General features: G+C 44.9%; 1 protein-coding gene across 1 annotated transcript in view; it reads right to left on the bottom strand.

The window, feature by feature from the left end:
* Positions 1–26,551, bottom strand: part of sorcs3a (sortilin related VPS10 domain containing receptor 3a) — a gene marked incomplete at both ends in the record, with an annotated part of 256,176 nt that overhangs the window by 16,821 nt on the left and 212,804 nt on the right. Inside the window, 9 exons of the mRNA XM_083655384.1 lie at positions 3,101–3,287; positions 16,191–16,362; positions 18,513–18,626; positions 21,116–21,249; positions 21,368–21,485; positions 21,988–22,095; positions 23,635–23,726; positions 24,219–24,295; positions 25,249–25,351. Coding sequence (XP_083511510.1) covers positions 3,101–3,287; positions 16,191–16,362; positions 18,513–18,626; positions 21,116–21,249; positions 21,368–21,485; positions 21,988–22,095; positions 23,635–23,726; positions 24,219–24,295; positions 25,249–25,351 — 1,105 coding nt within the window. The remainder of the gene's footprint in view (positions 1–3,100; positions 3,288–16,190; positions 16,363–18,512; positions 18,627–21,115; positions 21,250–21,367; positions 21,486–21,987; positions 22,096–23,634; positions 23,727–24,218; positions 24,296–25,248; positions 25,352–26,551) is intronic.

Below are 26,551 nucleotides of genomic sequence, written 5' to 3'. Positions count from 1 at the left end.
AGAGAGCAGACTGTGACGCCCCGCCCACTGTAGCTGAGCCAGAGGCTAAGCTGGTTTAACACTGCACAGGAGAGAGAGCAGACTGTGACGCCCCGCCCACTGTAGCTGAGCCAGAGGCTAAGCTGGTTTAACACTGCACATGGGAGAGCGCAGACCTTGACGCCCCGCCCACTGTAGCTGAGCCAGAGGCCAAGCTGGTTTAACACTGCACAGGAGAGAGAGCAGACTGTGACGCCCCGCCCACTGTAGCTGAGCCAGAGGCTAAGCTGGTTTAACACTGCACAGGGCAGAGAGCAGACTGTGATGCCCCGCCCACTGTAGCTGAGCCAGAGGCTAAGCTGGTTTAACACTGCACAGGGGAGAGAGCAGACTGTGATGCCCCGCCCACTGTAGCTGAGCCAGAGGGCCATGAAGCCCTGCAGACGTTTTGTCATTGCGGGCATGGTATGACTTGGCCTTGGTCCAAGGTTCCAGTTAGTTTTTTTTTATTCATCAAGCAGTGATGAAATAATTTCATTATTATTGATGTTAATAAATATAACTTGGCAATCTATAATCTAATTTAATAAGGAGTATTTTTCAAATGGACCGCTTCCCCTCTCTTATCATCTTCTCTGCCAGTTGGTCTTTGAACATGCATGCTAGGGTGAGAAGTCAGGACATGCTTCCTCTGGCGTTAAATATAATTACGCATGGTTTGGTTTAGTGAATTGATGGAAGCGATCCATTTCAATCATCTCTTCCTCTGCCCTACCTTTGCCACTTCTCAAAATCCATTGGATCAAACATGGTTCAAAGTCTCCTGCGAAGTGGCGATGTCCAAAATGCTTGTGTGCAACTGCATTAACGGCACCATAAACCCTTGGTAAATACGACTCTGAATCCCTGCCAGCTGCAGGAGCACTGCAGCTGGCATTGATATGAAAGTGTGTGAAAAGGAAAAGGAGAAAATACTATACACAACAGTATAATCCTAATGTTAATTTAAAATGAGATATTCCTCTAAATATGGCTAAAAAACATCCAAACGTCCAAATAACCAAAGCCAAAAGTCCCTTCCTTGCAGCACCACCTGCTTAAAATGACTTGCAGCGGCCCTGCGTGCATGTGATATGTGACCTGATCCTGCATTCAAGTGGTGTCAGATTTATGGCCTGAACGAGTTTCCCACCAGGAGCTGCCACATACAGTATTACGTTAGATGATTAAGTTGGAGAAAGCAGGATTGTAGATGCAGGCAGCACAAATTGGCCGAGTTGTGACGTAATCGCTCTTTCCAAGATGGCTGAACAGAGCACAGAGTCGTACGTTTACATAAGAAATTTGATACAATATTAAAGCCAAAAATGAACCACAACTACAAATTTAGAAGACATGGTATTCCTTGATAGGGCATTCAATGTCCATTTCAAATGTGGTATTTACTTTCATATTCCCCTGAAATGGGATCTAGGCTATAGTTAGCTTGATTGCTAATGTTAGTCTAGAAGACTGGCAACATGTGTTATAAACAGTAGAGGAAACATTCTCCAATTCTCCAATTCTCTAAAGCATGTGAATGCAAACTCGGATGGCCGAGTTGCGACGTATTCGTGACTCTGAGAAAAGTACGAGCCGACATCACAAACACAGGAGGGTCATTAGGCTCGGAAAAGGAATGGAAGACTCAATATGGCAGAATCACATTCACAAAGCATGGATGGGTCTGCTCCAGCTCAGTGTTAACACGTTTGATTTATATGCCTACCTAATAGCAAATTCATTCCCAGGACTTGATTAGCAAAAAGCTTTGGCCTGAGTCATTTTAAAACGATCGATAAAGTGTCATCTGTACAGCAATAATACAGCGACAGCAACATTTCAATAGCTTTGATGGGTCTTCATGGGTCCGTCACTGTGATGGTTTTGAAAATGATTTGACCTCAAGACGGTACCATTCGATTTTTTATTTTCATTTTTTTTGACGTGATACCTTCTGGCTATCTTCCTCCCTATAAGAACCTAGTAGGAGCAGACAGGATTCCAGTAATCTCAGGGCTCAAGTTTCCCACAGCAGGCAGATGTAATACAGTAGGCTACAGTATTTTCACAGGAAAGGTCCAACTCATCCTCTTTAACCACAACTCATCTTTATCCCCGCTCAGTTTGTCTCTGTGTGTGTGTGTGTGTGTGTGTGTGTGTGTGTGTGTGTGTGTGTGTGTGCGTGCGTGTGTGTGTGCGACAGAGAGAGACTCATTTGGTATTAATATGCTCAGCTGAGAAATCATTGTAGTACTTCACCTGCACTGTGAAATAAGTGGTTATAAAAAAAATGATTGCCATAAAAAATGTAAGGATACACTGACACAGAATTAAAATGGACTGAACAAACTGATGAAATGGCTCCTCACAATTAAAACCAGGAAACAATTCAGTACATGCCTCCTCAGAAACCTTTATGATACAGTGTTGTATTGCTGCCTGAATGGTGTTGAAATGAATACTATAGAGTTTTCTGCTGGTGTATTGTCAGATAACTGGCAATCATCTGTGGCCTTGAAGGTGTCGATCTCTGTTTCTGAAGCCTTGCATAAGCTGGTTTGTGATGACCTTTCCCACAAAGATGCTCCACCGTATTATCTGTGTTCATCCCAGCTGCTGTATTACATAATGGTGTGCATATGGTAGGTTGCTACAGCTAATCTCAGATTAGCTAAACACATGGATCAACAGCGTGACTATCATTCAGCTGGGCCCACTTTACCGCTGGAGGCACTGTAGGTGTCACGCACAGTCACTTATAAACATGCAGGTTATTACAAAGTCATGTAGATAATTTGGTACGTTCCTTACTGCTGCTGTCAGGTTAAAACCTGCTCAGCTCCAAAAATCACCACTTTGAAATGAGAAACAATGCATGATTTTCTAAATACTGAGCAGGTATTTTCTTATTATTACACAATGGGGTTGGGAATTATTTTGTAAACCCAGGGGTTACAAATACAATCCTCACCCCAGTTGGTATTATGTAATCCTGCATTTCAAATGAGAATAATCATCACCTAGCTGGATTCATTAATTAATTAATGAATGAACTTGTCTGAAGAATGTGGGCACATACATGTGACGTGAAGGTACAGCGTTGTGGTGTCGTAACCCAGGGTGTTCTCTGCTAGGGCCGTGACACGGAATATCCCAGCAGACTTGTACACGTGTTTGATGCCTTCCTCAGTCCAGCTCAGGTTGGAGTAGGAGACGGCTGTGCCGTCCCCGAAATCCAGCTGGATGTTGGTCCTTATAGAGTCGCCCTGAAACACAGCAGAACAGGTCTCAGGTCAGAATGGAATACACAGTATATACATCTCAAGAAGCATAGGCTACAGGGCAGGGCAGGTGAAAAGAAGTGGCTGGCAACTGCACATGTATCGGAGGAAGCATTATGTGCTAGCTAGTCTACAACTCTCCCCAGATGAGCAGGGGGTGGAGCAACGACCGGGACACCCTAACAGGAAATAGAGAGCCGCAGGGATGACGTATTTTTGTAGTCAGAACGCGGAAGTCCCGGACTTCCTGGTTCTTCACTGTTTCTGTCTATGGGATTTTTGAATGGGTTTTTGCCGCGATGCTTCAAATACGGTCTCAGGGCAACGCAAGATTAATCAAACACGAACCAGAGTTCCGTCGGATTATCTTCAGACATGAGGACCACTATGAGTTTTGTAGCGTAAATGCGAGCCCTAGAAGCTAAGCTAATCCAGAACTACACACTGTCGCATAGGCTTCCACGTCACGTCAGCACTCAACCTGGACTGTTGTTGATGTGTGCACTGATTACCCCGGGCTGAACGGGGCTGAACCAGGTGAGGGAAAGAGAATTTCCGTGTTCGTCCTTTGAAGTGGTGACGTTATTGACGTATATATCCCCATCGACTCAACAGTGTAGTCTCATTTAGCCGTTTGCTAGCTAGCCGCCCTTTTAACGGCACGTAAAAGCTTCAAAACTCATAAAAGTGGTCCTCGTGTGTGAAGATGATATTACTAAACACTGGTTCGCGTTTGATTAAGCCAGCGTTGCCCAGAGAGATTATTAGAAGCATCGCGCCAAAAACCAGGACTGTTAGCATCGATGATTTCCGGACTCGTTCCTGCGGCTCTCTATTGGCCAAGTACAATTGGGGAGAAAAGAGGGCGGGGGGGGGGGGGTGAGGAGGCGTGATCATAGGCTACAAGAAATTGCATTAGGAAGAAGAAGAAGAATACAAACACTATCATCAGTGTTATTGTCAATAGCATGACATTTGTGGACCGCCACCTACAGTAAAGGTCTCATTTGGACTAAATGAACTGTGAAAATGTGACACACACACACACACACACACACACACACACACACACACACACACAAAAATATGAGGTGCAGCAGGTGTGCCACCCTGAAGCTAGGAGCCAGAACCCAACAGGTAGAGTCAGACATGGAGAGAGAAATAGTGGCTTTGCTTTTGTCACTATAGTGTTGTGCTACTTCCACATTAGCATGCGCCCTGTGTGAGCGCGGGGAGACAAGAGGAAGAACAATGAAACGGAAACACAGACAGACAGATAGTGGCAGGTGTGCGAGCCAATGAATCGTCTGCTGACATCCACACACGACACAAACACATGCATATTCACCACTTCTGTGTCTGTGTGTGTGTGTGCCTTCCCTGAGAGCACGAGGGCAGAAACGGAGAGAAAACACTATTATGCATGTGATGTGACAGTTAAGTGTGCACATGTGCATCTGCGTACAGGCATCCGTGACACCATGTTTGCATTCGCGTGGTGGTGTGCTGTGTGCGAGTCGTCAGCTGCCTGTGCGATTTCCTCCGGGAATTACATCTGGCCCTTTCCCTAGGATCAGCACACACAGCGCAAGTGTCGGGGGCTCCAGCTGCCACAGCCACCGAATCTCTGCTTATCCCCCGCGGCCTGAGCGCAAACTCCCAGCCTCCCCCCAGGCCTGAGCGCCACCTCCCCGCCTCCCTTTGGCACATTGTAACACAATGCTACCGGGATCGTCATTTGTAACCCGACATTAGCATGCCCGGCTCCGCCAAAACGCACAATAACAAAATGCTTGAAGCCATTGTTTATGTTCTGCGAGGCTTCTCCTTCCTCCCGTTCCCTCGCTAGCCGCCGCGTCCCCGTGTCTTTGTGTGCTTTGGAGTGTGAAGACACTGGGGGTTTGGCCCGGGTGTATGGGGGTGGCTTTCTGTCACTTCGCCTGGAAAATGATATCTTGGATAAGTGGCTGGAGAGAATAGAGACTGCGGCTAAGGAGCGGCTTTTACAGTGCAGCCATTGTTGGAGGCCATAATGACCTGGCAAGACAACAAGATTAGGGCTTGGCGGCGCCAATGTCACTCAGCCCCTCTTGGTGTCTGCTGTCCATTCTCTGTTTGGCTCAAGGGCGGAATTTCCACTAGGGACACTTCCAGATTTTGCTGCCCCCCCGCCCCCACACACACACACACACTTTTTAACCACAATAAAAGGGTGGACATGGCCAACATGACTGTCTTTCAGAGGCTGTAGCAGACTCATTTTAAAGCTGGAGTTAAGATACTGAAAGCATCAGAAACTAGAAGAAGCAAGGCATCCCGTTGGTAGCAAACATCTCATGCTAGCTTGTCGGGAAAGGGGCTAAATCACGCTCCACATTTAGGCAAAATTTTGGCGAGGAGGGAAAATTGGCAAGGCCATTTTCAAAGGGGTCCCTTGACCTCGCCCCTCAAGATATCTGAATGAGAATGGGTTCCATGCGGTACCCACGGGTCTCCCCTTTACAGACATGCCCACTTTATGCTAATCACATGTCGTTTTTGGCAGGGGGGAAAATGCAGTGGGGGGTTTTGGGGTTACCCCCAGGGACTTCCTATTTTATTATGTATGTCCCCCCCACTTCTCAAAGCAAAGTTACGCCCTTGGTCCGGCTACTCCTCTCTACCAGGCACGATGGGATTGGCTAATCTGCATGAGACTGATGCTGGCCCATCTGGCTAAATGTCACTCTTTGTGTCTGCGTCTCTCCCCGGGCAGAGCACATCCAAACCCATTATGCCTGGAGGCCATCAGTGTGCAACAAAGACACCGTGTACAGCATACATGGGCAACATACGCAAAATAGTTGCCCACCCCTGCCTTAGATGGTAAATCATCTCTTAGTCCTCTGTGACAGTATTCTCCTGTGTGTACCCTCTAACACAGGGGTGGGCAACTATTTTTCATGGGGGGCCACATGAGAAATCCAGATTGTTGCCGGGGGGCCGAACAAATATTGTCATGCCGTAACCCAGGGATGGGCAACTTTGATGATAGAGAGGGCCACAAAAAAAGTCCTCGCTACCAGATTTTGCTGAGGGCTGAACGGCGCCAGCGCGAAAAAATTGGGGCATTTGAAGCCAGGTTTAGAGGAATAACTCATTTTAAATTAACAGTTGTGATGTCATTATTCAGTCTTAAAGGAGAATTTCGGTTTTTTACACCACGGTCCTCATTTCCAGTTTAGAATATGATGTTTTACTCACCGAAATAGTTTCGCTTCATTCAGATGCCCAGGGAAGATTTTGAGCTCCGAGTACACTCTTCAAACAGGCTAGAACCGCTAGAACGGGAGCCCACGGGGCATTCTGCACGGCAGTGCACGCGTTCTCTAAATGACACTTTTTCTGTCAGATCACGGTTCATTATGGTTGTAAATATAATTATTTAGCTAATAGCTAGAAGCTAGGCTAACAACAACACCGCAGTCAGCGTTGATCTGCCCCGGATGGGGTTACAGTGCCTATCTCCCCCCTCTGTGAAACCACTTCTTCAGAGAAACCACAGAAGGGGGACGATACGCACTGTAACCCCATCCGGGGCAGATCAACGCTGACTGCGGTGTTGTTGTTAGCCTAGCTTCTAGCTATTAGCTAAATAATTATATTTACAACCATAATGAACCGTGATCTGACAGAAAAAGTGTCATTTAGAGAGCGCGTGCACTGCCGTGCAGAATGCCCCGTGGGCTCCCGTTCTAGCGGTTCTAGCCTGTTTGAAGAGTGTACTCGGAGCTCAAAATCTTCCCTGGGCATCTGAATGAAGCGAAACTATTTCGGTGAGTAAAACATCATATTCTAAACTGGAAATGAGGACCGTGGTGTAAAAAACCGAAATTCTCCTTTAACCACCAATATTTGATCCTTTTCTCACTCACTCCTATGTCACCACACACTCTCCCTGCAGGGCTTGAAATTAACTTTTTTCACCACCTGCCAATATGGCTGCTAGATTTTAAAGTTACCAGCCAATTAGAATTTCCACTATCCGAAATGTTTTTCTTGAAACAAACCAGAATATGAGTGGGTTAATTTAAGCATAAGTATCAGTAAGTGGCCGGGATTCTCAAAGCCTGTGTTGAGGGTCACACGAACATGCACTCTTGAAGCTAAATAAATCCAAAACCAACAAGTTAATTATTTAAATTTCTACCTCAATGTAGAACAGCCATTTCTTACACATGAGATTACTTTTGGCCTTTTAGTCATAAAGATTATTGAAAGAACACACTTGAGATGTTTCTGAAAATTTTTGGGCTGGGTCATGAAGCCTCTGCTTACTATTCTATGATCTTGGCGGTCTCAGATTCAAGCACAATGTCCCTTAAACTGACTTGGGAAACTGATTTAAAGGTATCATTTACAGAGGTTGAATGGGGAAGAATTCTCGAAAATGGAAAGAAAATGTCAAGGGAATTGAGAACGAGATTGATCCAATTCAAAATTATAAACAGAATCTACTGGACACCATCCAGGCTGCATAGGGTGGGTCTGGTGGACAGCTCGGAGTGTTGGAGGTGTAAAGAAGAAGGCGGCACTCTGGTGCACATGCTTTGGGAATGTCCAAAAGTCCAGGAGTTTTGGTTAGCCATTCATGGTCTTGTGGAAAAAATTGTTGGCCTCGATATTCCGTTTACCCCCAGTCTATTTATTTTGGGTGATCCCGCAACATTGAGTGATTTGACTCCACCACTCGCTAATTGGATCCAGACGGCTTTAATGTTAGGACGAAGATTATTGGTTAAGGAGTGAAAGTCCTCTTCGGCTCCTGCACCGTCTTTATGGCACATTTCTCTTGGGCAGCTGGCTGCCCTTGAACAACTATCATACAGGCTGCTTGATAAGGTGGACGAATATAATTTGAAATGGGGGCATTATCACGCATATATTGAAAAATAGTGGCATCTCTAGCTCAGATGAACATAAATTGCCAATTTATGACGGTCAGGCTGTATTTTTGATCTTTTACTTTTCTGTACATCACCAATATGTTGTGTTTTGTTGTTTGTTGTGTCTTGCTGTCTTTTTATTTTATTTTGTTGTCTAGTGTTAACAGGAAGCTGTTACCTGTGATGGATGTCTGTTTTGCTTGTCTAACGAAAATAATAAAAACTTCTAATCATAAAAAAAAAAAAAGATTATTGAAAGATATTCCATATTCCAGACTGAAATGCTATAACAGAAGAATATTGGCCAGAATGACATGAACATTTGGACACTTATTCAGCGGGTATCTTCCATGTTGCGTTCAGGTGCACTGTAAAAAAAAATAATCTTTTTTTGCAATTCCATCGCAGGCCACACAGGGGGCCGTATGTTGCCCATGTGTGCTTTATAGTAACGTTCAGTCATAACTCATTTATAATTAAGCCCATAGTTAATGAACTAATCATGTACAAAACACACATAGTCACATATTTTATATACTGTATATGTTGTAAGCCTAATTTTTGCCATCACAGCTGCTTTTTACATGTATGGGATAATACAGGCTAATATACAAGGTGTCCCAAGCTCTGAGTCATTATAAACTCAATTAGCTACAGAAGTTAATGTTCACATTCAGTCCTTGTATATTTCTCTTATGTGTTCAACATTCCTTTCCTCCTCTGTGTGTGTGTGATTGAGAAATGAGATGCAGGTGGTGTTCATCCTAATTGGCCTGGTCAGGTGTCAGATTGCTGCTGGCTGATTGGCTGGTGGAGAGCATTTAAGCCAGCTGATGCCATCCTGTCGCCCCTTGCTCTCCTCATTCCCAATGATGATGGCTGCTGTGCTGACTGCTGTGTTCTGTCAGGTAGGAACTGTGTGTAGACCTACTTTAGTAGTTCTGCAGAACTTTATTAAGATGTGTCTTTATCTTGGTAGACCTGTGCAGTCTAAACTGTAAATAGTTACCTTCCAGATCTACACTTTTGTACACTGTAAATAACACTTACCCAAGTAGCAGAAAGTAGGGGGAGAAGCCCTTTAGTTTTTTGTAACATTTTCTCATGTTTATTTTGTAGGAGCTTATAGGTAAGAGCTGTGTCTCATTTAATCCATCATTTTCTTTTCTTAGGTAAATTTAAGGTTGGGGATTAGTTTGATTGGTTAGTTGTGTTGGGGCCATGCTGTGCTCTGAAACTAAACCTGCTACTTGTGAACTTGTGATGGTGGTTTGGCTGATCATCCTTGGGAGTGGGAAGAGTGGGGGCACTTTTGTGTTGCGGTCCGGTTCCCCAAGGCCGGTTCCTAACATAATTGGGTGCTCGTCTGCTTTTCTCATTCGTCAGCACGTCGTCTGTGAGTGTGTGTGTGTGTATATATATATTTTATATGTTTTTCTGGTGGGCAGTCTTTGTGCAGGTGGTAAATGGTGTTAATCAAGGTGCCTTTGCATGGAGCTGAGGAAGCTCATGGTGGTAAAGCTGGTGGAGATGTTTGTTGGAGGAGGAGCCGGTCAGAGGGGACCAGTAAGACTGAGGAGGGGCGTGACAAGGCAGGGCCGTCAGTAGCACCGTTTCTCCTCTTTCTGTGTAGACTGCTACCCTACAAGAGTCTCCGTACATAGACTTGCCTGTCACTCTGACTCCCAAGCCGTCTAAATCAGCGATACAGACGTATTTACAAGTGTCACAGAAACATTTCAAAGCCACATATTGAGAAGAAGGGTTCATAGCTTCTCGACGTTGGGGTTAGAAAGCTCGTCGCTGCTCATAAATGCCTCTTTTCATCTGAAGTCTGTGCTGGTGATATTTTTTACCGAGCTTTCGGCCAGAGTGGTGCTGTTGAGCGCTCTGACGGCTGGGAGCTCTAACCTGGAAAAAATATCACCAGCACAGACTTCAGATGAAAAGAGGCATTTATGAGCAGCGTCGAGCTTTCTAACCCCGACGTCGAGAAGCGATGAACCCTTCTCAATATGTGGCTTTGAAATGTTTCTGTGACACTTGTACATACGTCTGTATCACTGATTTAGACGGCTTGGGAGTCAGAGTCACAGGCAAGTCTATGTACGGAGACGGGACTCTTGTAGGGTAGCATAGTCTACACAGAAAGAGGAGAAACGGTGCTACTGACGGCCCTGCCTTGCCACGCCCCTCTCAGTCTTACTGGTCCCCTCTGACCGGCTCCTCCTCCAACAAACCTCTCTCTCCACCAGCTTTACCACCATGAGCTTCCTCAGCTCCATGCACACCATTTACCACCTGCACAAAGACTGCCCACCAGACAAACATATAAAATATATATATACACACACACTCACAGATGACGTGCTGACGAATGAGAAAAGCAGACGAGCCCCCAATTATGTTAGGAACTGGCCTTGGGGAAGGGGACGGCAACACAAAAGTGCCCCCACTCTTCCCACTCCCAAGGATGACCAGCCAAACCACCATCACAAGTTCACAAGTAGCAGGTTTAGTTTCAGAGCACAGCATGGCCCCAACAACAAACTAATCCCCAACCTTAAACTTACCTAAGAAAAGGATGGATTAAATAAAGACAGCTCTCACCTATAAGCTCCTACAAAATAAACATGAGAAAATGTTACAAAAAACTAAAGGGCTTCTCCCTCCTACTTTACTTAGGTAAGATGTTGGTGTACAAAAGTGTAGAGCTGGAAGTAGCTATTTACAGTTTAGACTCCACAGGTCCACCAAGATAACACATCAAGTTCTGAAGAACTAAGTAGGCCTACACAGTTCCTACCTGACAGAATACAGCAAAGAGTCATCATAGTTGGGAATTAGGAGTACAATGAGTGGACTGAAAGAGTACATCATAAATTCAATCACACACATAGGAAAGGAATGATGTAACACATGATAAAGACTCAAACGGTTAAATTCTGTAGCTAATTCAGTTTTGAATGATAGCCAAAACATTTCATGTCACCAACTTCCTGTTTCTGCATTGTTGAATGGGTTTGGCGATGCCATCCCCTTGCTGTCATTGCCAACGATGATGGCTGCTCTCTGCTGACTCTTTGTTCTGTCAGGTGAGGTAGGAACTGTGTGGGCCTACTTTGGTAGTTCTTTAGAACTTTTAGATCTGTCCTTGTCTAGGTAGACTTGTGCAGTCTAAAATGTAAATAGCTACCTTCCAGATCTATACTTTTTGACACTAAATAACTCTTACCCAAGTAGGAGGGAGAAGCCCTTTAGTTTTGTAACATTTTCTCGTGTTTATTTTGTAGGAGCTTATAGGTGAGAGCTGTGTCTATTTATTTTTTTAATCCATCCTTTTCTTAGGTAAGTTTAAGGTTGGCGATTAGTTTGATTTGTTGATGTTGGGGCCATGCTGTGCTCTGAAACTAAACCTGCTACTTGTGATGGTGGTTTGGCTGATCATCTTTGGGAGTGGGAAGAGTGGGGCACTTTTGTGTTGCCGTCCCCTTCCCCAAGGCCGGTTCCTAACATAATAGGGGGTCGCCCGCTTTTCTCGTTAGTCAGCACGTCATCTGAGTGTATATATATATATATATTTTATATGTTTGTCTGGTGGGCAGTCTTTGTGCAGGTGGTAAATGGTGTTAGTCAAGGTGCCTTTGCATGGAGCTGAGGAAGCTCATGGTGGTAAAGCTGGTGGAGATGTTTGTTGGAGGAGGAGCCGGTCAGAGGGGACCAGTAAGACTGAGAGGGGCGTGGCAAGGCAGGGCCGTCAGTAGCACCGTTTCTCCTCTTTCTGTGTAGACTATGCTACCCTACAAGAGTCCCGTCTCCGTACATAGACTTGCCTGTGACTCTGACTCCCAAGCCGTCTAAATCAGTGATACAGACGTATGTACAAGTGTCACAGAAACATTTCAAAGCCACATATTGAGAAGGGTTCATCGCTTCTCGACGTCGGGGTTAGAAAGCTCGACGCTGCTCATAAATGCCTCTTTTCATCTGAAGTCTGTGCTGGTGATATTTTTTCCAGGTTAGAGCTCCCAGCCGTCAGAGCGCTCAACAGCACCACTCTGGCCGAAAGCTCGGTAAAAAATATCACCAGCACAGACTTCAGATGAAAAGAGGCATTTATGAGCAGCGACGAGCTTTCTAACCCCAACGTCGAGAAGCTATGAACCCTTCTTCTCAATATGTGGCTTTGAAATGTTTCTGTGACACTTGTAAATACGTCTGTATCGCTGATTTAGACGGCTTGGGAGTCAGAGTGACAGGCAAGTCTATGTACGGAGACTCTTGTAGGGTAGCAGTCTACACAGAAAGAGGAGAAACGGTGCTACTGACGGCCCTGCCTTGTCACGCCCCTCCTCAGTCTTACTGGTCCCCTCTGACCGGCTCCTCCTCCAACAAACATCTCCACCAGCTTTACCACCATGAGCTTCCTCAGCTCCATGCAAAGGCACCTTGATTAACACCATTTACCACCTGCACAAAGACTGCCCACCAGAAAAACATATAAAATATATATATACACACACACACTCACAGACGACGTGCTGACAAATGAGAACAGCAGACGAGCACCCAATTATGTTAGGAACCGGCCTCGGGGAACCGGACCGCAACACAAAAGTGCCCCCACTCTTCCCACTCCCAAGGATGATCAGCCAAACCACCATCACAAGTTCACAAGTAGCAGGTTTAGTTTCAGAGCACAGCATGGCCCCAACACAACTAACCAATCAAACTAATCCCCAACCTTAAATTTACCTAAGAAAAGAAAATGATGGATTAAATGAGACACAGCTCTTACCTATAAGCTCCTACAAAATAAACATGAGAAAATGTTACAAAAAACTAAAGGGCTTCTCCCCCTACTTTCTGCTACTTGGGTAAGTGTTATTTACAGTGTACAAAAGTGTAGATCTGGAAGGTAACTATTTACAGTTTAGACTGCACAGGTCTACCAAGATAAAGACACATCTTAATAAAGTTCTGCAGAACTACTAAAGTAGGTCTACACACAGTTCCTACCTGACAGAACACAGCAGTCAGCACAGCAGCCATCATCATTGGGAATGAGGAGAGCAAGGGGCGACAGGATGGCATCAGCTGGCTTAAATGCTCTCCACCAGCCAATCAGCCAGCAGCAATCTGACACCTGACCAGGCCAATTAGGATGAACACCACCTGCATCTCATTTCTCAATCACACACACACAGAGGAGGAAAGGAATGTTGAACACATAAGAGAAATATACAAGGACTGAATGTGAACATTAACTTCTGTAGCTAATTGAGTTTATAATGACTCAGAGCTTGGGACACCTTGTATATTAGCCTGTATTATCCCATACATGTAAAAAGCAGCTGTGATGGCAAAAATTAGGCTTACAACATATACAGTATATAAAATATGTGACTATGTGTGTTTTGTACATGATTAGTTCATTAACTATGGGCTTAATTATAAATGAGTTATGACTGAACGTTACTATAAAGCACACATGGGCAACATACGGCCCCCTGTGTGGCCTGCGATGGAATTGCAAAAAAAGTTTTTTTTTTTTTTTTTTTTTTTACAGTGCACCTGAACGCAACATGGAAGATACCCGCTGAATAAGTGTCCAAATGTTCATGTCATTCTGGCCAATATTCTTCTGTTATAGCATTTCAGTCTGGAATATGGAATATCTTTCAATAATCTTTATGACTAAAAGGCCAAAAGTAATCTCATGTGTAAGAAATGGCTGTTCTACATTGAGGTAGAAATTTAAATAATTAACTTGTTGGTTTTGGATTTATTTCGCTTCAAGAGTGCATGTTCGTGTGACCCTCAATACAGGCTTTGAGAATCCCGGCCACTTACTGATACTTATGCTTAAATTAACCCACTCATATTCTGGTTTATTTCAAGAAAAACATTTTGGATAGTGGAAATTCTAATTGGCTGGTAACTTTAAAATCTAGCAGCCATATTGGCAGGTGGTGAAAAAAGTTAATTTCAAGCCCTGCAGGGAGAGTGTGGTGACATAGGAGTGAGTGAGACAAGGATCAAATATTGGTGGTTAAGATTGAATAATGACATCACAACGGTTAATTTAAAATGAGTTATTCCTCTAAACCTGGCTTCAAATGCCCCAATGTTTTCGCGCTGCTGGCGCCGTTCAGCCCTCAGCAAAATCTGGTAGCGAGGACTTTTTTTGTGGCCCTCTCTATCATCAAAGTTGCCCATCCCTGGGTTACGGCATGACAATATTTGTTCGGCCCCCGGCAACAATCTGGATTTCTCATGTGGCCCCCCATGAAAAATAGTTGCCCACCCCTGGTGTACAGGTTGTCTGGAGTTTGCATACCAACAGTTGTTCAGGTGGGTGTCACACCTGAACCCACAGTGCCAATGTGACATGTGAGAACTCAAAAGTGTGTAGTGCAATGAATCTAAACATGCTGTAATTCTTTGTCAACTCTATGATTATAATTAAAGTATTTCTTCTCTGGTCCTTTTTGTGACAGGATCATAAGAGACACTACAGAAGGAAATTTGAAAAACTTTGATATCTTTCACATGCTGTCCCAAAGATGGATGTGCTTTGATTTTACTACGACAGATTTTTTATTTGATATTGCGTAATAATATGAAGAACTAGTACACCAGATTTCGGTCCAGACAATTACAATAAAACACGCATGCACGCACGCACACACACACACACACACGCGCACACACACACACACACACACACACACGCACACACACACACACACACAAACAGAGCATAGGCTACTCTATACACCAAACTCAAAGCATGCTGAATTTCCCTGTCACCTTCTTTTGATACCAAATAGAGAACAGAAGTTGAATTCAACATACATGTTTGAGACTTGGCTGACATCATTTAGGTACTACACCTTTCCACAGTCCATCTATAACCACAATAACTCAAACAATGACAACATCTCTCAAACAATACAAAGTCCAGACAATCGACTGTGGCGGTGCAGATCTGACCCTATCCCAAAACATCACTCGCGTCCATTTTTTCTTGATTTCTTTTTTATCCACATGTGCTCGACAGTACTTTCTGCACATTAAATATTTAGTGCCATTTGCTCCCCGCAAGAAATACTGCCATCGTGGGCTTCATGAATATAAATTAAACTTTGAATTCATCTTGAGAATTTTTGCCAATGCAGACGGGGGCCCGACGGCACGAGGATCATCCAGCCCACCCTTCTCGTCTCTTATCACGTCGCTCCTCTCTACCGCCCGCCTCCGCTCCTCCCTCTTCTATCAGACAATCCCCCTCTTAATGAAAGAAATAGGCCTCAATTCCTCAACTCATCTCGCGGTAATATGACAACTGGGCCTGGACAAGACCCCGGGGGAGAGACACTTACCTTGAACTGTAGCAGCGCAGGGGAAGCACTGCTGCTGCTGCTAACGCCCCAGACCCTGCACTTAATATCAATGGAACATATTCTGGCTGGCTATAATGTGAGCGAGTTCAACGGCGTCTAGGGAGCCGTGGCAAAGCGCCGGCCCTGGCTCTGAACGCGGTGCCGCTCAATCACTAACGGGGCCATCCTGTGTGAAGTCGTCCGCTTTTGCTTCCGTCTGAGCTTGGAACTCGTGCCGTGCGTGATTTGGATCCATTTGACTCTATTCAACATTGGCGAGTGGTCAGAATGAGATTACTCTTCCGAGACGGCGCCAGGCTGTTTTTTTTTCTTTTGCCCAACTTTAGCAATTGAGTATCATGTTGTCGTAGGCAAACTGCAAAGAGACAATCCACATTTCAGCTTCAGTGCACAAACAACACGCAGCACCTCCACTCTCATTTCCATGCAGTGCAGCCACACATTGATTTTCATTTCATGTGTCTTAAGGTAGAAATCGATGGAATTCATTGCTGCTTTAGGGAAAACAAGCATCCGTCTTGGCCATTGAGACAGCCATGTTTGCTCAGTTCCCCCACCTCGTCCAGATGCACCAGGAAGGTGACGTTGTTGGCCAGCTTGGCAGTGAGCTTGCCGTCTCTGGTGGTCAGCGAGAGGCCTTTCGGAGGTCTGTTGGGGCACTGCTGCTTTCTGGCCGTGTACAGCTCCTTCACTCCTTTGGTGCAGTTGTTCAACACCACTTTACGGTACCTTTAGAGAGACATACAAGTTAAAGTTTAATGTGTCTATTCTACATAATCCGTTAGTTTACATGATGCTAAATGCACTTGGTTTATGAAAGGACGTTGTTGTTCTCAGCAGAATGGTACACTATGTCAGTAGAGATCTACAGCCTGACCGTGTAAAAACAGACCAGATCAATATTGACAAGGCAGGCTGTGTCAGAGGCCTGACACCGTGCAATGCTTAATCACAATGGCAGTGTAACAAAAGACAAACTAGCACATGGAAAAACCCATTTCCTCATCAGTAAAAGAAAGATTAAGGTAAATATTAATCAAGTTCATTTTGGCCTTGAGCAGTTATTCTGACTTGGGTTACATTATGCTAATGCTTAACTACACATTACGCTGGAACAGTATTCTTTTTTTTATTTAGGAGGAGAGTTACTGAACTGGATCTTCCACTGCGTACAGTGATGACAATGGGAATAGCGAGGCTCCAAAACAAGCCAGCTGTATTGTAAAGAAGCTGCACTCAGACCTCAATATTCCATCCTATGAGCCGAGCCAACACCACTCACCCCGTGCTGTTGAAGTAGTTCTGACCCTGGCACACCACTCACCCCGTGCTGTTGAAGTAGTTCTGACCCTGGCACACCACTCACCGTGTGCTGTTGAAGTAGTTCTGACCCTGACGCACCACTCACCCCACGCTGTTGAAGTAGTCCTGACCCTGGCACACCACTCACCCCACGCTGTTGAAGTAGTCCTGACCCTGGCACACCACTCACCGTGTGCTGTTGAAGTAGTTCTGACCCTGGCACACCACTCACCCCACGCTGTTGAAGTAGTCCTGACCCTGGCACACCACTCACCCCACGCTGTTGAAGTAGTCCTGACCCTGGCACACCACTCACCGTGTGCTGTTGAAGTAGTTCTGACCCTGGCACACCACTCACCCCGTGCTGTTGAAGTAGTTCTGACCCTGGCACACCACTCACCCCGTGCTGTTGAAGTAGTTCTGACCCTGGCACACCACTCACCCCGTGCTGTTGAAGTAGTTCTGACCCTGGCACACCACTCACCCCACGCTGTTGAAGTAGTTCTGACCCTGGCACACCACTCACCCCGTGCTGTTGAAGTAGTTCTGACCCTGGCACACCACTCACCCCGTGCTGTTGAAGTAGTTCTGACCCTGACACACCACTCACCCCACGCTGTTGAAGTAGTCCTGACCCTGGCACACCACTCACCCCGTGCTGTTGAAGTAGTTCTGACCCTGGCACACCACTCACCGTGTGCTGTTGAAGTAGTTCTGACCCTGGCACACCATTCACCCCATGCTGTTGAAGTAGTTCTGACCCTGGCACACCATTCACCCCGTGCTGTTGAAGTAGTTCTGACCCTGACACACCACTCACCCCGTGCTGTTGAAGTAGTTCTGACCCAGGCACACCACTCACCGTGTGCTGTTGAAGTAGTTCTGACCCTGGCACACCACTCACCGTGTGCTGTTGAAGTAGTTCTGACCCTGGCACACCACTCACCCCGTGCTGTTGAAGTAGTTCTGACCCTGGCGCACCACTCACCCCGTGCTGTTGAAGTAGTTCTGACCCTGGCACACCACTCATGCCATGCTGCTGAAGTAGTTCTGACCCTGGCACACCACTCACCCCGTGCTGTTGAAGTAGTCCTGACTCTGGTGCACCACTCACCCCGTGCGGTTGAAGTAGTTCTGACCCTGGCACACCACTCACCCCGTGCTGTTGAAGTAGTCCTGACTCTGGTGCACCACTCACCCCGTGCTGTTGAAGTAGTTCTGACCCTGGCACACCACTCACCCTGTGCTGTTGAAGTAGTTCTGACCCTGGCACACCACTCATGCCGTGCTGCTGAAGTAGTTTTGACCCTGGCACACCACTCATGCCGTGCTGCTGAAGTAGTTCTGACCCTGGCACACCACTCATGCCGTGCTGCTGAAGTAGTTCTGACCCTGGCACACCACTCACCCCATGCTGTTGGAAGTAATTCTGACCCTGGCACACCACTCACCCCGTGCTGTTGGAGTAGTTCTGACCCTGGCACACCACTCACCCCGTGCTGTTGAAGTAGTTCTGACCCTGGCACACCACTCACCCCGTGCTGTTGAAGTAGTTCTGACCCTGGCACACCACTCACCCCGTGCTGTTGAAGTAGTTCTGACCCTGGCTGCAGCTTCTGGACACAGTGGAGGGATTGAACCAAAAGGCCGGCCTGCAGTTCCCGTCCCCGCGGCGCTCATATCCATAATCACTATCAGACAACAAAGCACAGCCACACCACTCCTGATCAATATCAGCATGGGGCATATTGTCATACAGTGTGTACCATTTCCCCCTCTTATCTATCTCTCCATAACTGGGGACCAGGGGCTGTCTGGCATAGAGACACATCATTATTATGTATTGATTAAGGGCGCTGTTGAAAAATGTTCCACAACCGTGTGATGCAGCGTGGGAACCCCCAGGGCCCGCCTCCACACACCCGGGCTGCTAACGCTCTCTTGCTCGCTAGCATTCCATTCACAACTTGATTTACATCTTACAAAGCAAGGTAAGCAAGTGTCTGTTCTAATAACGGTCCTGACATTGATTTATCAATTAATTACCGAGCCAGAACAAATAAACAAAACTAACAAGCCTGTGGCTGACTAGTCGAGTTTGGCTCTGTCATTAAACTGTGGACTATTCATTAACAGACTGTCAAGGCATATTGCCTGCACAGGCCCATATGTCTAAAAAGGTTAAAGAGACACATCATTTCATAAAAGCCTGATCAGTAAACATTTTTTCTTTTTTCTGATTTCCCCCCCCATTTCCACTCCATATTTCACACTTCAAAGTCAATTAAAAGTTGATCTCTTTTAATATTGATAAGTTTTAAAATGATAATTTTAGAATTTTAAGCATGCAACATAGCACCCCCTGCAGAGACACGCACGCACACACACACACACACACACACACACACACACACACACACACACACACACACACACAGGCAGAGATCAGACAACGACTCACCTGAAGATAAAATAAAACAAATTTTCCACCAGTTCAAACGGAACCAATTAGTACCCAGTACCACACTTTGACCTTCCACAAACACAACTTACTGTTATGCTGTTATGTATGGGTGGCTTTTTCCTGTTCCCTGCCATTACAAGATAAAAACAGTACAACCCGTCTCGGATTTGCATACAAATTGAAACTATTTACACCCCTCATCTTCTCAGTGGTATTATGAGCATAGCAAGCATGCAAACATTATGAGCATATTGCGTGAAACGATCCCCAAACGTATCTGATTATTGGAAAACTTAAACTGCAAATGGACTAAATGAATGAGACACATGAATAGCATCTGCAATTGAGTTCTCTTAAATGTTTCAAAATTGGCGTACAGAATGTGCAATGCAAATTGTGTGTGTATGTAACTGCTCTCTCAAAGCTGCATGCTTCAGTTGTTGCACTTTTAGCTTGCTACCACAACAGATGACACATCATACTTGCCATTAAAGTGATAAGTCACCAATTCTTTCCCCTACTGTTTTTTTTATTTTTTTATTTATTTAATTTTGTATAGTAGCGGCCATATACTGTAGCTTGTGCTATTCCTCTGTGTTGCTCTAATACAGGGGTGCCCAATACGTTGATCGCGATCGACCGGTCGATCGCGAATGTAATGTGGTCGATCGCATGGCATTGAGGGGATTTTTTTTTTTTTTACTGTTTTTCCACTGTTCCACTGTTTTCCACTGTATACTCAGTGTATATATATATAAATAAATATGTTTGGTAGATCACTTTGACTTGGTCATTTTAAAAGTAGCTCCCAAGCTGAAAAAGTGTGGGCACCCCTGCTCTAATACAAAGCGGTTCACTCTGCTGTCAAACTGTTAGCTCTTGTGCAGTATTTCCATGAGCTCACACATCCATCAAAGTAATTTTCCTCCAAATAAATCTGCATCCACTCATGGGTTTAGTGACAAATGTGGATAGTATGAAAAAAGTGCATATAAGAACATAGGATTCCAGATTCATTTTAATAGCCATAGTGAGTAATCATATTACAAACGAGGAATTTGACTGATCACATCAATAACAGCAGATGGAGCAAACAGAAGACAATCTCAAGTTATAAATTATAATGTGCAAAATAAAAGTTAGATTATACCTCAAACACAGCACTGATATTTTCGAAAGTCCATTCATTTTCTTTGCCTGTGTTGCACCAGATCCCTCGTATTATATTATAGAATTAAATTCAACTAACTTTAACTGCGTACACATTTCTTGGATTCTATTACTATAAAAACTATGTTATATCCTCTTTGAGTGGACTGAGGATGTTATTTAAAATAAATATTTGCTAGATGGATTCATTGGATGGGGGGGTGGATGCTGGCTTTTTTTTATTTTTCTTTTTAAATCTTGACTAACTGCCCTGCTCCACATTCAAAGCCCTACTCCACAAAGCCCTGCTCCACATTCATATACCGTTCGACGCATTCACACCTGGCAGCTGCCCAGGACACTCACACTGCTAAATAATGAAACGCGGTTAACACTCCCTTTTAAAGTGGTACTTTTAAATGCGCGGCAGCGCCGGAGAACCGACATTGTTGTTAAAGTTCTCCTTACGCAGACAATGGAGAGAAAGGTAATCCCGCTAGAAGATTATGAAGAAGGAAAAAAATCAATAGGCTATTGTGCCGAGCGAAGACAAACATCCTCTCTTACCATTCAAAATCATGGGCCCGGCAAATGCAAGACTCCGCTGAGAGGATCCGGGAATAGTCCTTTCCCAGCATGCAGTAGTTTCCAGGCCTGCGCTTCATGTAAATCTGTTTTTGTCCCATCACGCATGGCTCACCCTGTGGGCACAAGGAGCACCATAATGACTTGAGAAGCTATTCGCTATATGCTATTAGGAGCATCAGCGTGGTAGGGGGCACATAAACAAGTAGGGAAGTGAAGCACAATGTGTTTTACCTGGTTGTGCAAGTGCCAGGTTTGATAGTCTTCCTCGGTGCATTTCCTGCTGAAGATCGACTTGTAGTCGATCTTGATGAGCTGCCATTCGGAGCGGTGGCTAAAGTGTCCGAAAAAGCTGCGTTCGACCAATGACAAAGTTCAGTTTATTATTAGCCTAACCTAAGCCAAGAACATGATCATCACAGTCTCATCACACAGTCCAATTGCGTTGGCATCATACGCTTAGCTACAGTCTACATCAATAGGTAGTCGAGATAATGTGAGGTGACAAGGCTTGTCTGTACATTAAGCAGCAGCTGTCCTACTGAGTGATTCATCTGTCCTTAATACGATCTAATAGATCTATCAAGTGGTCTCTCAGTCTGTAAAATCAGACTCGCGGCATTTATGAGCCAGTATGTCTCATAAACGTGGCTTAATAAAGACTGAACACCACCATGCGTTGCATTGGAACGTTTTCCTCCCTTCTAGCCTTTTCCCTGAACAGGACAGCAGAAATACACCGTTCACTCTTCACTCGACTCACAATAACGCCCCAAAACAAAAGCCCCCGAACTGGATACATACACAAAGACATCAAACACGTCATCACCGTCTTTTGTAATAGGTGGACTTACGTCATGATCTGGTTCTCTGCCCCAGCCTCCACCAAGACGCCGTCCACAAACAGAGGCACCAAAGAGAAGCTGTGTCGGGTCCACTGCCTCCCCTCGTCAAAGCTGACCCTGTGTGTGTGTGTGTGTGTGCGTGTGCGTGCGTGTGTGCGTGCGTGCGTGCGTGCGTGCGTGCGTGCGTGCGTGCGTGCGTGCGTGCGTGCGTGCGTGCGTGCGTGCGTGCGTGCGTGTGTGTGTGTGTGTGTGTGAGTGTGAGAGAGTGTGTGAGTGAGTGAGTGAGTGTGTGAGAGAGAGAACACATTCCCATCACAAACCCAGAAAGAGCCGTGACGGGCAAACAGACATTCTCTATTAGAGCAGGAGGGAGGATTTAGATGGGGATCAGAACGACTGGCTTCTCTCAAAAGACAAATCTCTGACTCTCTGTGCAATTAGCTAGTGTAGCATTGGGTAAAAAAATATCAAAAGGGAGAGGATAAAAAGGGATATTAAATAGATTGTCTGACGATCAAAGCAAAGATGCACACACACACACACACACACACACACACACACACAAAAAAAAAAAAGCTTTCAGAACACATGAAAAGAGATGTTTTGGTATCAGAAATGAAAAAGAGCAACGTCACGGGGTCCTGGGTAAAGTCTGCAGACAGGAAGAGGAGTGTTTCATGTTTGACTACAAAACTGCAGAGGGGGGCAAGGAGAGCGCCCCAAAATTTGGACAGCTTTCATCATGGGGGGCGCGGGCTCTATTGAGTCTGACAGCTTATCAACGTCGGTGCAGAAGTGAGAACTAGGACGCAGTACCTGACGTGACAACTAGGACGCAGTACCTGACGTGACAACTAGGACGCAGTACCTGACGTGACAACTAGGACGCAGTACCTGGCGTGACAACTAGGATGCAGTACCTGGCGTGACACAGGTTGAAACAGTGCGGGGGCCTGTGCTCGGAAGAGAGAGAAAATACCCCATGTTGCCTCTAAAAAGGCCCCACTGCCTTCATTTGGCTAAGAGCACCGACACCAGGAAAAGCTTTGACATGTTACCTATTATCAGCTTCATGACAGGCAACAAAGGCTAGGGAAGAAAGACAATGGCTGCCGTACAGCGCAGCGGAGATATACAGGCTTCTTTCTATCTATCTTTTTTGTCTGCCTTCCAGTTTCTCCACCATAGCACTTAAATTGGTTGTGAAACAAAAACCCAGCAGGCTCCACTCCACTGCTTCTAAAACTAATTTCAAAATTGTTGCAAAAAGTGATTGGAGAACAGATCTGGTCTCACTTGGATTAGTCTGCACCGAGGCAAAGCATAGGCAGCCAATTTGGCAGGAGGAAGGCAACATGTTAATGAAAACACTAAAAGGGTGGCTAGGGCTGCTGGCTGTTAGTGTTAACGACAAGTGGGGGTGGTGAAAAAAAAATCTCCAGATTAGATTTCCTAAGATTTCCTTGCTAGAGTAACGGTGAAAATGCATCATTAAATGGATATGATATCACATGCAATCCATACGATCATTATTTTAGAGCGCGAGGGCTGAGATAACCTGGAGATAGTTGTCACGGTAATGAAATAGAAGGTGGGAAATGTGGCACAGAACGAAAATAGCAAGAGAACAAGGGAAGAAGTGTGGACAGGACCTACCACAAGTGTCTGGTCGGTACAGATGGCTGCTTCACAGCGACAAGGGCCCCTCCTTTGTCCAGAAACCACACGTTGTGCTCCTCTTCAAAAATCTGAGCACGGACAACATGCGTCAGATCAGTCCCTTACGACGGTACTGAACAATGCAGTGTTATATCCACTGCAGCATATACGTTAACTTCATATCATTGAAATGTTGCCACGATGAATTGTATTATATTGTATAACATGACACCTTCAAGCTATATTCCACTTCGTTTTAACATGGGTTTTTTTTTTTGGCACTTGACCGCCATGGAAACCAGAATGCTCAATGTGTTCAATGTCTGTTTTCAGGCTATTTTCCTGGCCTCATTCAAGTGAATGGGAAGTAAAAATCTCAATTGCTTAACAAAACTCGCCCAGCTGCATCCAATATTATTGAGTAGTTTATATTCTGGTTTTCATGGTGGTCAAGTGTCAAATAACCCCCATGTTAAAGCAATGTGGAATATTGCTTTAAGAAAGGGTTTTATATTCCAACCTACAGTACAGTACATGACTGTCAACTGGCCTGACATTGGTTGGCTTCATTATAAGCTCACCTGTCTCCAGCTGTTGCCGGCATCAGATGATATGAACATGCCAACATTGTTGTAAGACAATTCCGCTCCAATATTTCCTGCAGTGAAAATGGCAACAAAAAAAATGTATAATGATAATGAAATCACAGTGAAATTATACAGGCTAATCAGACCAGGGCCATGATGAATTTAACCCTACTGGCTTGATTCCCAGATCATATTTCTCGCTCAAAAGCATGTGAACAACAGAAAGAAGAGCACAACCACCTCCTATGCCTGCTTCAATCAGGCAACACAATGCGAGACATGGAGGAGCGTGAATACATCCATCAATCTGGCAATTGTTTGGCGTTAGAAAAACAATACATCAAACCCCCACACACACGCACACACACACACACACACACACACACACACACACGGCAGTGGGGGGTGCATGTTTATTCAAAATTCTTCTCACATACCAAAGACAACACAGACAGATCAGAAGACAAACACACACACGCACAAACACACACACACATGCATGTCAGTGTTGTAGTCGAATCGAGTCAGGACTCCATTCACACATTTTCAAGACTTGTGACTCGACTAGGACCTGAGCACTGATGACATGGACTTGGACTCAAACATTCATGCATTCGGACTCAGAAGATGAAGACGAGGATTCGGACTTGTTAATTGATAAAGCCTGTTTTTTGTATTTATAATAGGCCCTAATAATTTGGCATAAGATATTGATCGCTACATTAAATACATTAATTCAGTTGAAGTTGACATTATTCAGTTGTGTGCAAGGGCAGGCACGTGTCATCCACCTACTACATGTGGATTCACACTCATGTTCAGTAACTCCAGACGCGGTCTCAGACTCAGACTCTTCTTTGGTGACTTGGACTTGAACACTGGGGAGTCGAGACTCGACTTGAACTGAGATATAGGGACTTGACTACAACACTGATGCACACACACACACACACACTCACACACACTATGGTCTATGATCTATGGAATTTGCCATGGACAATTCCTATGAAAGCTTTGGTCTCACCCGTGGCGACGATGATCCCTGGTGCGGAGCTCTTGGTGGAGATCGTTCCTGACAAGTAGGGATTCTCTGACGTTTGCAGTTGGAGATGGAGTGAACAGAAAGGCTGGAGAAAGAAAATACACATTCCTCAACTGCAAGCCTAAGGTCCTTACACACCGAGCACGTTTTTTTCGTGCGATTAATTCGCACGTCAATAATATTTTCCGAACCTATATCAGTCAATGCAACCGTGCATACCGACGGCGAAGTTTCGCTGAGCGTTATTGCGGTGTTTATTTTTTCGAACCACGGTCGATTTTTCAGAAATTCGCTTCCGACGTGTACACATCTGTGGCTGTGATTGACAGGTGGGTCAAAACTCGCGTCGCAATTTCGTGCCGTATATTCGCATCGCTCTTGATGTGTAAGGACCTAAGTCGAAGAAAAGGAACTACAGGTAGTTCATACAATATGAAGGGTTTCATCCCAACAACAAAAAAACAACAAAAAAACATATCTCATACATAAATTAACAAACCTAAGTATGTATGTATCTCTGTATGTATGTGTCTCTTGCATTTTCCTCAGACAACGTCGGCCTGACAGCATTCATATTGGCATGGGTATCTCAGGGGTCCTGAGCAGACGGTGACAAGGCTGGATTTTTTAATTAGGTCATAAGGGCCGACTAAATGGGCAAAAATTGATAATTAGTTGCTAAAATGAGTGAACACGGGTTCAGCACCATGGAGACCGCTCAGGTCTGCTCCATCGTTAGCTACTGATGGAGCAGACCTGAACGGTTCACACATGCAGCTTCAGCACCACGGAGAGCTCCATCCGTTAGCTACTGATGGTGCAGACCTGAGCCTGACTAAATAGCCAGTGATTGTGTGCTCCAACGGGTAGGAGAACTAGTATACCGTGTATTTTGGAAGGAAAAAAATGCTACACAAAAACCAGCAGTCAACATTTAACCAGAAGGTGCTTGACTTTTATGCCAGCAATGATCAATTTGTCATCAATATGTTCAAATGGTGAATATCTCATTTTGCAATGATACTCTTCCTATACAAAGTGAACATTGACTTTAAATATATTTATTTTACTTTAAATATATTATGCATTAAAATGTATATTGTAGCTACACATCAGCTTATTTAATTACAGCAACTACAGTATATAGAAATAAAATACTCAAACAAAAACATCAAAACACAAGCCAAGTTCATTAGTCTCCCAAAGAGCAGCAGCTCCTCCGCCTCCGTAGGTTCTGCTAATTGCATTTTATCTGTCATTAATACAAAGAGCGGTGCAATTTGCA

The sequence above is a fragment of the Poromitra crassiceps genome (genome assembly GCF_964638095.1).
Source record: "Poromitra crassiceps genome assembly, chromosome: 19".
NCBI lineage: Eukaryota > Metazoa > Chordata > Actinopteri > Beryciformes > Melamphaidae > Poromitra > Poromitra crassiceps.
This window is presented reverse-complemented; position numbering and strand designations above follow the sequence as displayed.